The sequence below is a fragment of the Stegostoma tigrinum genome, chromosome 22, assembly GCF_030684315.1.
Source record: "Stegostoma tigrinum isolate sSteTig4 chromosome 22, sSteTig4.hap1, whole genome shotgun sequence".
Taxonomy (NCBI): Eukaryota; Metazoa; Chordata; class Chondrichthyes; order Orectolobiformes; family Stegostomatidae; genus Stegostoma; species Stegostoma tigrinum.
This window is the reverse complement of record NC_081375.1, coordinates 15879313-15892100: the sequence shown is the minus strand read 5'-3', so window position 1 is coordinate 15892100 and position 12788 is coordinate 15879313. Positions and strand designations below refer to the sequence as shown.

The 12788-nt window shown below is 39.0% G+C and overlaps 1 protein-coding gene across 1 annotated transcript in view; it reads left to right on the top strand.

Moving 5' to 3' along the window:
* Nucleotides 1-12788, top strand: part of LOC125463872 (dynein axonemal heavy chain 17-like) — a 364283-nt gene that overhangs the window by 315168 nt on the left and 36327 nt on the right. Inside the window, exons 55-58 of the mRNA XM_059653668.1 lie at nucleotides 1034-1227; nucleotides 2893-3041; nucleotides 5905-6032; nucleotides 8785-9012. Coding sequence (XP_059509651.1) covers nucleotides 1034-1227; nucleotides 2893-3041; nucleotides 5905-6032; nucleotides 8785-9012 — 699 coding nt within the window. The remainder of the gene's footprint in view (nucleotides 1-1033; nucleotides 1228-2892; nucleotides 3042-5904; nucleotides 6033-8784; nucleotides 9013-12788) is intronic.

Genomic DNA, 12788 nt, shown 5'->3' with positions numbered 1-12788 from the left:
AAAATAGGAGGGATAGTTTTAAGGTTAGAGCAGAAAGATTTAAAAAGACAGGGGGCAACTTTTTTTACACCGAATAAAGTTCGGGTGTGGAGAATTGCCAGAGAAAGTGGTGGATGCAGGTATAGTTACAATGTTTAAAAAACATTCAGATAAGTTCATGAATAGGAAAGGCTTGGAGGGATATGGGCCAAGCACAGGCAGGCGGGGCCAGTTTAGTTTGGGAACATGGTCCGCGTGGACTAGTTGGCCTGTTTCCACGCTGTGTGACTCTATGACGTACCAAAAGTACTCTTCTGGAGGTAACCGAATCCTCCTTCATGGTGCAAAAGCTGCTGGCCAGTCAGAAGCTGATGATTGCACAATGCTCACTTTTCATTCACAATTTCTCAGTGTTAGAATTTGAGGGACACTGTGTTCATATGCAACCGCACCTGGACAACATTTCGAGATTTGGCTGATCAGTGGCAAGCAACATATATTTGGCCAACATTTCTCACTTGGGTGGACTTCTGGTATCTTCAGGTGTCTGGTATCTTGGTTTCAGGTGAAGACTGCTGGTGTCTCTCTATTGTCTGATTTGATGCATGTTTAAGTGGGAAAAGGCAATGCAGATCTCTTGTAAGATTCTGAGTCTGCTGCTGAGATCCCCTGTGCCTCAATAAGATTCCACGTAAAGAGTTTTAGTAAGTGGTACAGATGGGAAGAAAACCTAACTGGTAGCCTCCATGATAGCATTTGCATGTGGTGAAAAGAGAGGGGAAAGGCCTTGGCAGTTCTAATGGGGAGTAAAATCACAATTGGGGAACTGAGATGGTGGCAAGCCTCGCTTTAAAGTCCCCTTGTTCCTGAAAGTATGGAGCAGGTAAATGAAAGATTATCTGGACTACTTTTCTCTGAAATACAAACACAAGAAGGCAAAGCAAACCATTAATCGCTCAGTTTAATACACAGTTTCCAAAATAAAACTTTAGATCATATTCATCACTTAAAATGTATTTGTTGTAAATCTCATCATATGAAATTTACTTGAAAGGTCTTGGCAGAAATGGAACAGTTTAAGAATCTTGACAGTGACATAGAAGGTTCAGCCAATCGTTGGAAAAAAATTGTGGAGTCAGAAGCTCCAGAGAAGGAGAAATTGCCACAGGAATGGAAAAATAAAGGGCCAATGGAGAAACTCTGCATGATGCGATGTATGAGACCGGACAGAATGACATATGCTGTTAGGTGCTGTATCATAGTCTGATGGTGTATCATTGTAAAATATACATTAATTTGGAAATAAGTATTGATGTTAGTGGAGGATGCCAGTGGGTAACTTTGGAAAATGTTTATTCTCCAAGCAATACAGGTAAGAAGTCAACATGTTCGGTTTTAATTCCATAACATATATTACTATTCACAATTCCTCATGTAGTGAAGCAATGGTGTCCAATTGCAGCAAGACTAATGGTATTCAGGCTCAGGCTGAGAATAAGCAAATAACATTCACTCAACTTAGTGCTAGACCACAATCATCTTCAAAATAAGAAATTCTAACCTTCTCCCAATACCATTCAATGGCCTTATGCTTACATAAACAAATATAGAATAGAACAAACAATAATAATACCAACCAGCTGCCTGGAATTTAAATTGACCTTACTCCATCTAGTGGCAGCAATTAATCAATACAAGCAGCTGGTGAAGAAGTTCCAGCACTTAATTGCAAGCCAAGTGCGAAAACAGCAGCAATGAGGAACTATCTGAAAAGTACTTGACAGATGTTCATGTGACTCTGCCAATGTTGTCTGTTTCATACAAAGGATGCTTGGGCATGGTATATCGGTAAAACCATGCAGATGCTACAACAATAAATGAATGGACACCATGCACTAATTGCCAAACAGGAATGTCACCTCCCAGCGGGGGAAACCAGTGGTCAAGGATGTTTGGCTTCGGGTAAACATTCTCCAAGGCAGACTTTGGGATAGACAACAATGCAGAGTCACCAAGCAGAGGCTGATAGCCAAATTCTTTTCCTTCCCACCACGCCCCAACCCACACTCACTCTGTCTCTCTGTCTCTCTCTCTCGCACTCTCTCACACACACACACACGCGTGCACACACACACACACACACACACACATGAATCTACGGGGTGAATTTATATTTGCAGATGCATTTTATTTTGTTCAAAAAGCACACAATTTATAGACAGTCAGTCAATATAGTATTTTATAAGTCCCTACCTCTGAAATAAAACCACTCTGACTCTGAACTGAAACAGCTTCTAAACAAGGCCTCACACCGAACATGCATTATCTGGCCTAAAATATCACCTCCTCTTTACACTGATAAAACCTTTAGTTCTCTAAGGACCATGGCTTGAAAGGAATTCAGGGATTTACATTTACATATTAATCAAATAAAACCCTCTAACTGATTAAAGATTTAACAGCATTTTAGGGTTTGTTTAGTACACCCTCATCAATGCTATGAGCCTTTGATCTTTTATTTATAAATTCTATGTCTGATACTACCCCTCTCATTCATACCTGAAGAAAGACTCAGGCTCTGAAGCTTGTGTTTTCAAATAAACCTGTCAGACTATAACCTGTTGTCGTGTGATTTCTGACTTTGTCCACCCCAGTCCAACATCGGCACCTCCACATCATAGCCATCTCAAAACATTCCCTGTGGTGACAAAAATACACAGGCAAGAACAGAGGGCAGCAACAGAAGAGGAAGGGTGCTTCAAAACTGACGGTGAGGGATTTGAAAAGGGGAACCAAATAAGGAAGTCCTCATCGCAGCAATTGATAGCAGAAACCTTTAATAGTGAGAATGGATGCTTGGATTTCAATTTCAAAAGTTTAACATGTCGTACAATATTATTTGGAATTTTACAGTGGCTTTGTGGAGGAGAAGCTTGGAGCTAAATATGTGGAGGGTCGTAGTATGGAATTTGCAAAATCATATGAAGAAAGCAGTCCTTCCATTCCAGTATTCTTCATTCTCTCACCAGGAGTTGATCCACTGAAGGATGTCGAGGCATTGGGTAGGTGCTTTAATTAAGACAACTAATTTATGCAAATTTATGGAAGGTTAGCATCTTTTAAGATATATTTGGACAGGTACATGGATGGGCAGGGAGCAAATGGACACAGACCGTTAGAAAACAGATGACAGGTTAGACAGTGGATCTTGATCGGCGCAGGCTTGGAGGGCCGAAGGGCCTGTTCCTGTGCTGTAGGTTTCTTTGTTTCTTTGATTCAAAACTCTGGCCCCAATTTAACTGGGTGATTTTGGTTTGATATCAATTTAAAATTTACATGCTGCTGAAATTTCAAGGCCCAACATATTTTAACTCTCAGACATCGTTTCAATTTCACCAGCTGATCTGTGTCTGGAAGTCAATAAAAGAGGCATAACTTCTCCCACACAATGAACTGAAATGTGTGCAGGAACAGTTACAGTGACTTATTCTGCAGGGCTCCTGTTCATCAGTTTGATAGGGAGAAGATGGTTGAAATTATGTCAGAGGAGGCTGAAGGGGGAGCAACATATCCATAATACTATTTCAAGCACCTTGTCATTTTGCTGGTTACTTTGGTTTCTGTGGCATCAGGATCCTGGATCCTCACTGGCACAGGTAATGAATTTATATCTCTTTTGAAGACAAAAAAATAGACTACAACATTGATCCTGCACCAACATTATATTATGCCACTAACTTGTGAGCAAGTTGAATTTGAAGAAGTTCTGTTGCTTAAGTGGCAGCAAGTGCCCGTGGAGTGATTCTGAAACTGTTGTACATACATGGACTTAGCAAACAGTGTTGTTTGTATCCTCACACTATTTGCATAGGAGGTAACCATTCCATCTAAAGGCTGGAATGGGTGTGAGAGTTGTAGTGACAGAACATCTTAGTCAGTAGTATGATAGTGCAATGCAGCAGATGGAATGGAGAAGAAAAATTTTGCACACTGCAGTTGGCCATTTTGCAAAAAGATGCTTTCATGTTTTCTGACAGTAACAGTAGATGGAAACTAAAACTGGCAGCAGGAGTAGACCATTAAACCTATTTCACCAATCAATACAGTTAATACTGATCTTGCGATTCAACGCCACTTTTCGAGCCATTCCTCATATTCCTTCATTTCTTCACAGAGTCAAAACCTGTCTATTGCAGCCTTAAATGTATCCAGTGGTGGGGGGTTTAGAATCTATCCAGATTCGGAATTACAAAGCTTCACGATCTTTGAGAGAAGTCATTTAACCTCATCTCTGTCCAAAATGATTGGATTGCTTATCTTGAGACTCTGTCTACGTGTTTAGATTCCCTGAATGGCTAAAATAATCTCTCAATGTCTACTAATCAAGTTCCTTGAGAACATTGCATGCTTCCAGGAGAACATCTCTAATCTCGCTCCCTTTTTAATTGCAGTGAGATATTTTCTGACCAACCTGTTCAGAGATGTCATTATACATCTCTGGAGTAGGTGGGACTTGATCCCCAAGCTTCTGGGCTCAGAGGTAGAGATACTATCACTGTGCCACAAGAGCCCTCTAAACTACAAAGAATATCCCTACATCGTACAGCCCTGGCACATCATCAGACCAGTTATGGCAGTCTAATCTTATTTATTGGAAGAAAGCTCCTTAGTGGGCCAATTGCTGCTCCCAGATCTCATGTATGGCACCATGTCAAAGTTTAAGTTCTAGAAGCATTGAAGTTAGGAATAGGCCTTCTGTACTTTGAACCTGCTGCATGAATTGATAAGATCATGGCCAACATATTATGGTCTCAAAGTATAAAGCTGTGTTTCATATAACAGGACACCCAGATCACTCTGAACCATCAATTTCAGCCTTCTTTCTATTTAGATTTTCTATAAATTTTCTATTTTCACATTTTTTCACATGATACTCCATCAGCCAAATTTTTTGCCTACTTGCTTTTCCTAAACATATCCCTTTGCAGACTTATTGCCTCCTCTTGACAACTTAATTACCCTTGCTGTCACCAGTATATTTAGCCACCATACTTTCAGTCCCTTCATTCAAACTGTTGATGTTAAGAGTAAGTATTTGAGGCTCCTGCACTATGCCCACTACAAGTTACAACATAACTTAACTAACAAATCTTTTACCCATGTTAATATCCTAACCCCTATGCCATTTGTATTTATTGTGTGTAGTAGTCTTTTAGGGGTTAAGATATTATTCTGAATTGCCTTTCTGAGCAAGTGGCTATTTATGTCAGAGCAAGTGTGGCTGAGCAGAAAGTCGTTCTTGGCTTTCTGAAAGCTGAGCTCAGAGGGAAGGTTGGTGTAAAGATGAGCATATGGACATGAAGTAAAAGATCCATGGTCATTCCAACAAGAGCTTACTCAACTTATTAATTCTCAGGTGAAATGGAAGTTAGATATTGGCATAAGGCAAAAGTAGAATCCTCACTGTTCTCAATAATGTTGGAGCAAATGGACTTCATTACAAAGTATAATATCAACATTAGGAACGCTTTTACAGACAATTCAAAAAGCAGGCAATGTACAGGGTTATTAGTTGCCATAAGTCCCAAGATTGATGTGACTTGAAAAATTTTATTTGCCCATTAGCCCTATTCCTCATGATTAGATTGATATCTATGTCAAATGTAATTGCTATAGTAAATTGTTCTCGTTGTTTTATAGTCTTTCTGAGTTCAATGCTGTTAAACTATTTTTGTGTATGTTAATTTGTGTATTAAAACTATACATAGGTCCATCTATGTTTTCAAAGGGGATAATATCAAAAGCTTTTCTTCTAACAATGGCAAATTTCATAGCGCACTCTGAAGATAATATATGTGTTCTTATGTACATGTTGCCTGGGTGGAAGCTTTAACAAAGGTTTACAATTTTTTTATTTGTTTACAGGCAAGAAATTGGGCTTTACCATTGACAATGGCAAATTTCATAATGTATCATTGGGGCAGGGTCAGGAGATAGTGGCAGAACAAGCTTTGGATGAAGCAGCTGCAGACGGACACTGGGTTATTCTTCAGGTAATAACATTTAACGTCTCAATGTTATGTTCATATAAAACTACACATTCAGTCAACCAAATAATCATTTTCTTTAGCTGCTTTAAAAAGATTAGATTGAAGGTAGCCAAAAAGTCTTGACAGTTTTTTATTCATTTCACAGTTTTAAAAATAGTCATTTTTTTTCCGTCTTTTCCACTGAGTTTAAACTTTGTCCAATTATTTTATAGCAAAGTGAATCACATTTTAATTCAGAATGCTGCAAGATGTTTGATTAAATCAAGGTAAAATGCAGGCAGTTATTTGATTTTATTTATTTGCTTTATTTACTAAATACATGAAACATTTTAGTTCTTTCTTTAAAAGAATAAAATTAGACAAAGTTTGTAGGGACATTAAAAGTAGCCTGTCTGTGATTCTTTGCGTAAGATCATCTCAAACTGACATTAGTGAAATCCTTTAGCTGAGATTAAAAGACCAGTAAACGAAAGGCAAGACATAACAAGGCAAGGCAACGCATGGATGCTGCCAGCAGACCTCAGATGCAGCCTGGTTCATTACATAAGCTGATGACAGTCATATGTGCAAAATGTTCCTGCTGCAACCTTTTCAATACTAGTAACTGGCATGCCTGAAATGCAAGTCTACCCTTCCTAAGCAGCTTACCAGTATACTGAAGAGCTACCATAATGGTTGTGCTGGTTTGGCAGATGCCAGATTGATGAAGGTTGTGTGCGGCTGGTGCACATCGATCATGCCCTGAGATGTTATTACCCAGATCCAGCATGGATTTCCCCCACATATCCATGCTGGTTTTCTTATTAGGTTTTCCTGATATCTACCTTGGATGGTGAGAATTTTAAGATGGGAGGCTGAATATTAATTTTGCAAGTTTCAGTATTGACAAGACATTAAACAAGCTTTAATTCATGCCAATTCATAAGAATCTGACCATGCTGCTTAAGAAAGTATAAAAAAAGGAGCAGGTTGATTTCAATGTCAATATGGACCTCACTAAATGTCTTGTCCAATTCTGTCACATTCCAAGGCACTCAGACTCCTGTAAGATTCATCCTTAGTATCTAACCATTTTTTTAAAAAATTGAATAAAGGGTTAAAAAAAAATTGTTGTTACAGGGATATTTCTTTGAAGTACAATTCATAGCAATCAGTAAAGCTGAAGGGTTGCGAGCAAACAGTGTTGTTCTTGGCAAGGGAAATTTGACCAAATAAATTATGAAACCTCTGGGCCCGTCACAGATAACTTCACAAGGTCCACACAGTGTTTAATACAATGCTTTTTAATATCTGCAACATAAAGATTACTAAAACCATCTATAATATTTCAACCAAGGACATGAACATACCTTATTGCTGACACAAAATGACCTCTTATCCAGATGAAAGTTAAATAACCAGCAGTAAAAGAAACACTGATCTATAAGACAATTGTAACTCTTCTAACAATGCACACAAATCGTGCCTTAAATCTAAATTGTCACAGATTTTAGGTTGATTGTTACAGTAAAGGTGTTCGAATAAGAAATCTTGTGCAATTTATTCTATTGGTTGCTTGCACCTTAATTTTTTAAAATTATCAGTCTCCCTGAGGATCCTAACACTTTGTCCTACTGTGTAATTGCTGTTGGGGGAATCTATAAACTACTCCCATGAGTGACTTCCTTCCTTTGCTATTTCTTATTTCCATCCGAATTATTTCTACATTTTGATATTCCTAGTGAAATTAATTTCTCACTACAGTACTATACTTTTCATTAACATAATTATCTCAGCTCATTTTCCTTTCTTCCTGTTCTTCCAAGATGTAACTTATCCTTTAATAGTCAGTGCCCTGTATTCTTCTTGTTGCAACCATGTCTTCTGCAATGGCTATTGTATTGTATTTATTTGTAGTTCCTCTATCAATTTGTCCATCTTGTTCTGAATACTTAGAATTAGAATCCCTACAGTGTGGAAACAGGCCCTTTGGCCGAACAAATCCACACCGAACCGCAGTGCACCCCCATTCCCTCCATAACCCACCTAAGCTACACATCCTGAACACTACAGGCAATTTAGCATGGCCAATCCAACTAACCTGCACATCTTTGGACTGTAGGAGGAGACCAGAGCACCCGGAGGAAACCCACACAAACACGGGGAGAATGTGCAAACTCCACACAGACAGACACCCGAGGCCGGAATCGAACCTGGGTCCCTGGTGCTGTGCAGCAGCAGTGCTAACCACTGAGCCACCGTGCTACCCCAACTGCACACGTTCCAATAAAAAGCCTTCAGTTCGATTTTCTTAGCATTGTTCATCAGTCTGACCTTATTTGTTGTTGCATTTTTATGTTTGTACGCTTTGTTCCTCCCTGTCACACAGGTTAGCACACTCAAGATTATCATTTCCAAATCTCCCTTCAGGTGAACCATTCTGTGCTCATCAATTCTTGAAGATTTAGGAAAGGCTTTAAATTTGTTTCATTATTCTCCATCACACTAGTAACAGCACAATTCAGGTGAAAGCCATTCTAATGGTACAGGTCCCCCTGTTTTCAAGCACTGGTGCCAGTGCTCGTTGAATTTAACCCTACTTCTCCCACACCAATCTTTGAGGCACACATTCAACTCATTATTAAATCAATAAGTAAATTTTAAGCGACTAATTTTTATTCAAATAGTGTTGAATTAGCCTAGGATGATAAATGCCTATAACATATTTCTAGAATTATTAATCAGTTATTCATATATTTGGATTAATTTTTTGCAGAACATTCATCTAGTTGCTAAATGGTTGAGTACATTAGATAAGAAAGTGGAATTTTATAGTTTGAACAGTCACGACGATTATCGTGTGTTTATGACTGCTGAGCCAGCGGGAACACCTGAGTCACATATTATTCCCCAGGGATTACTGGAGAATTCCATTAAAATCACCAATGAACCCCCAACGGGCATGTATGCCAACCTTCACAAAGCTTTGGACTTATTCAACCAGGTACAAATAAAATAGGAATGTTCTTGACCTTATTTGTAGTGTAGTCACTGGGGCAGCTTTGCTTAATGCAAACATTAGAATTCGTTTGAAAGCAAAGTACTGCTTGAAATGCTGGAGTTCTGAAATAAAAAGAGAAAGTGCTGGAGAAGCTCAGCTGATCAAGAAGTCTTTGTGGAGAAAGGAATAGAGTTAATGTTTTGAGTCCAATATGATTGTTCTTTAGAACAGAATTTAGATTTCTTTTTGGACTTTTCCTGTCAGCTCAGATATATCATAATCTGAAATAACAAAGTGTGAAGCTGGATGAACACAGCAGGCCAAGCAGCATCTCAGGAGCATTGTACCCGGTGTGGCTTTCTCTACATTGGGGAAACCAAGCGGAAGCTTGGGGACCGCTTTGCAGAGCACCTCCACTCGGTTCGCAATAAACAACTGCACCTCCCAGTCGCGAACCATTTTAACTCCCCCTCCCATTCCTTAGACGACATGTCCATCATGGGCCTCCTGCAGTGCCACAATGATGCCACCCGAAGGTTGCAGGAACAGCAACTCATATTCCACTTGGGAACCCTCCAGCCCAATGGTATCAATGTGGACTTCACAAGCTTCAAAATCTCCCATTCCCCCACTGCATCCCAAAACTAGCCCAGTTCGTCCCCTCCCCCCACTGCATCCCAAAACCAGCCCAGCCTGTCCCCGCCTCCCTAACCTGTTCTTCCTCTCACCTATCCCCTCCTCCCACTTTAAGCCTCACCTCCATTTCCTACCTTCTAACCTCATCCCGCCTCCTTGATCCGTCCGTCCTCCCTGGACTGACCTATCCCCTCCCTACCTCCCCACCTATACTCTCCTCTCCACCTATCTTCTTTTCTCTCCATCTTCGGTCCACCTCCCCCTCTCTCCCTATTTATTCCAGAACCCTCTGGCCATCCCCCTCTCTGATGAAGGGTCTAGGCCCGAAACGTCAGCTTTTGTGCTCCTGAGATGCTGCTTGGCCTGCTGTGTTCATCCAGCTTCACACTTTATTATCTTGGATTCTCCAGCATCTGCAGTTTCCATTATCTCTTATCATAATCTGAAATTTGGATTGCAAGTAAAAATACAGTTATACTGGACAAAATGAATTTTGAAATAGCTGCTTTGACATGTTAAAACTTACAATGATGTTGAGTTTAACTATCATGTTTAAGCTATACTCAATAGCTTTCAGCGTTTTTTAAATTTAGTGCTACTTGGTCAAACCTTGTTGCACAAATTGAAAGTCCTTGAGTTGGTGAGCCACCTTTTGAATATAACTAAGTTGTATCCTAGGCCATTTCAGTTGTTCATTAAGAATCAAACACACTGTTGTGGATGTGGACATGTGCAGACCAGACAAATAGCACCTAAATAGATACAGGGCTGAATGTTTTGTGGGGTGTTCTGCTTGTGCTCTTGTGGAGGATTTAACCTAATTTGGCAGTGCTGTTGGAACCAAGAACAAAATATGAAGAGAGGAATACTAAGATGCATAGAATACAGGAATAAATAGATTTCGTCAGGGCCAACAAATAGAGCAAATGGAACAAGTGGAATTACATTCCTTTGTGTTATATATAAACCACCAACTAGTGGGAGGGATGTAGATGAGCAAATTTATGAGAAATTACAGGTGTAAAAAGTATTGGGTGGTAATAATGGGGAACCTTAATTATTGAAACATAAACTGGGATAGTAGTATTGTAAAGAATAGTGAGGGTTGAGAGTTCCTAGAGTTGTTTGTGAAACTTTTCTACACTAGAATATTTCCAACCCAACAAGAAAAGTGGCACCACTAGACTTGGTTGTTGGGAATAAGATGTGCCACACGGAACAAGTGTCATTAGGAGGACATTAAGTGAGAGTGATCATTGTCACCGTAAACCTTATAATACAACATAAAAGTCCAACGAGCAATCCAAAATAAAGATGATTAACTGGGGAAAATCCAATTTCAGCAGAGTATTGACAGATCTGGGTTGATTAAATAAATTAAACTGTTTGTTTGCAGGTTAAACCATTGTTGAATAATGGATTACCTTCAAAGAAGAGGTATTTCAGATCCAGTCTAGGTATATTCGCTCAAAAGGAAAAGTAGGATAAACAAAACCAGAACTCCCTGATGACAAGAGAGATAGAGATTATAAAAAAAAAGTACTAATGATAGATCTTGAGTATAAATTGTATCACAACTGAGTTTTGAACATTTTCAACAGGAAAGGACTGAAAGCCAATTAGTAGAAATTAATAGGCATTTATTAACTTTTTACACTCTTTACAGAGATATGATTAAGTAGTACTATAGTCAAATATTCTTCCTTCAGACCATAATTGTATTACATGTGACATTATCTGACATTATTACTGATGGAGTTTAGTTATTAGCATTTTACCACTAACCCTATCTACCATTAAAAGACAATTGAGAACCAGGCTAACTTAAGAAGATTCAGAGGGAAATTGGACAAAAAAACCAAATCAGGGAATCAAAGAGGGAGTGTGAAATGAGAAGCTTTCTAACATAGAAGGGATTGTCAGTGTCTTCTTTCGACTTATAACGAGTAGAAGATCAGTGAAAGGGCTGATTGGAGACCTGAAAAGAAGTATTATGCAGAAGGCATAGCTGAGTTATTAACATATGTCTTTACATGTGTGCATATGTCTTTACAAGAAATAAGACACACTCCAGACCATGGGAAAAAAGTTGAGGTCATTTAAACCTTAGACTAGTTTAAAGTTGATAAGAAGGAGGTGTTAGAAAGGCTGAGGGTAAGGCACCAAGATTTATTGAGAATCATCTAAGGATACCAAGAGAAGTGAAAGTACAAATTGCAGAGGTACTTGCCATCATTTTACAATCTTTCTTAGATGCAGGGGCGGTGCCAGAGGACTGAAGAATTAGAAGCATTCCATCATAGTTCAAAAAAAGGGTGAAAGTAAAGCCCAACAACTTTGATGGTAGAGAAGTGGCTAGAAACAATGATTCAGGCCAAACTTAGTCACACCAATGAATGTGGGTTAATTGGCAAATCTAGCATGGACTTAGTAAGGAAAACCATGATAAAAAGAACTTGCTGAAGGTTTTAAATAGGTAAAGAGAAAGTTGATGAAGGCAATATTGTGAGTGTGGTGTCTCTGGACTTTCAAAAGGTGTTTGATACAGCATGACACAACAAGACTTGTGGAACAGTTAAAGCTCATAGAATAAAAGCGACAATAGCAACATGGATACATAATTACCTGATTGACAGGAAGTAAGATGTTTTAGTTGATGGATGTTTTCAGGCTGGAGGAAGGTATGTCGTATAGATTCCCAAGGATCAGTGTTGGGACCCTTGTTTCCAGATAGATATTAATTACTTAGATCTTGACACACAGGACATGGTTTTACTGTTTTGTGAATTATACCTGGAATCATTGTGAACGGTGAGAGGATATCTTTGAAGTTCAAACGGACATAGGCAGTTTGGTAGAATGGGAGGACAGGTGGCAGCCAAGTTCATGATGTGAATGTGAAGACATTCATTAAGAAGAACATGGAAAGACAATGTCAAATAAGAGGCATGAACTAAAGTGGGTGCAAGGAAGAGGGAATTGAATGTATATATACAAAGTAATTCAAGGCAGAAGGACCAATTTAGAAAATGGTTAATAAAGCATGTAGTATCCCTGACTTTAGTAATACAGCCATAGAATACAAAAGCAAGGAAGCTATATTAAAAACACTAATCAAATATTGCATCAAGTTCTGGGAGCCA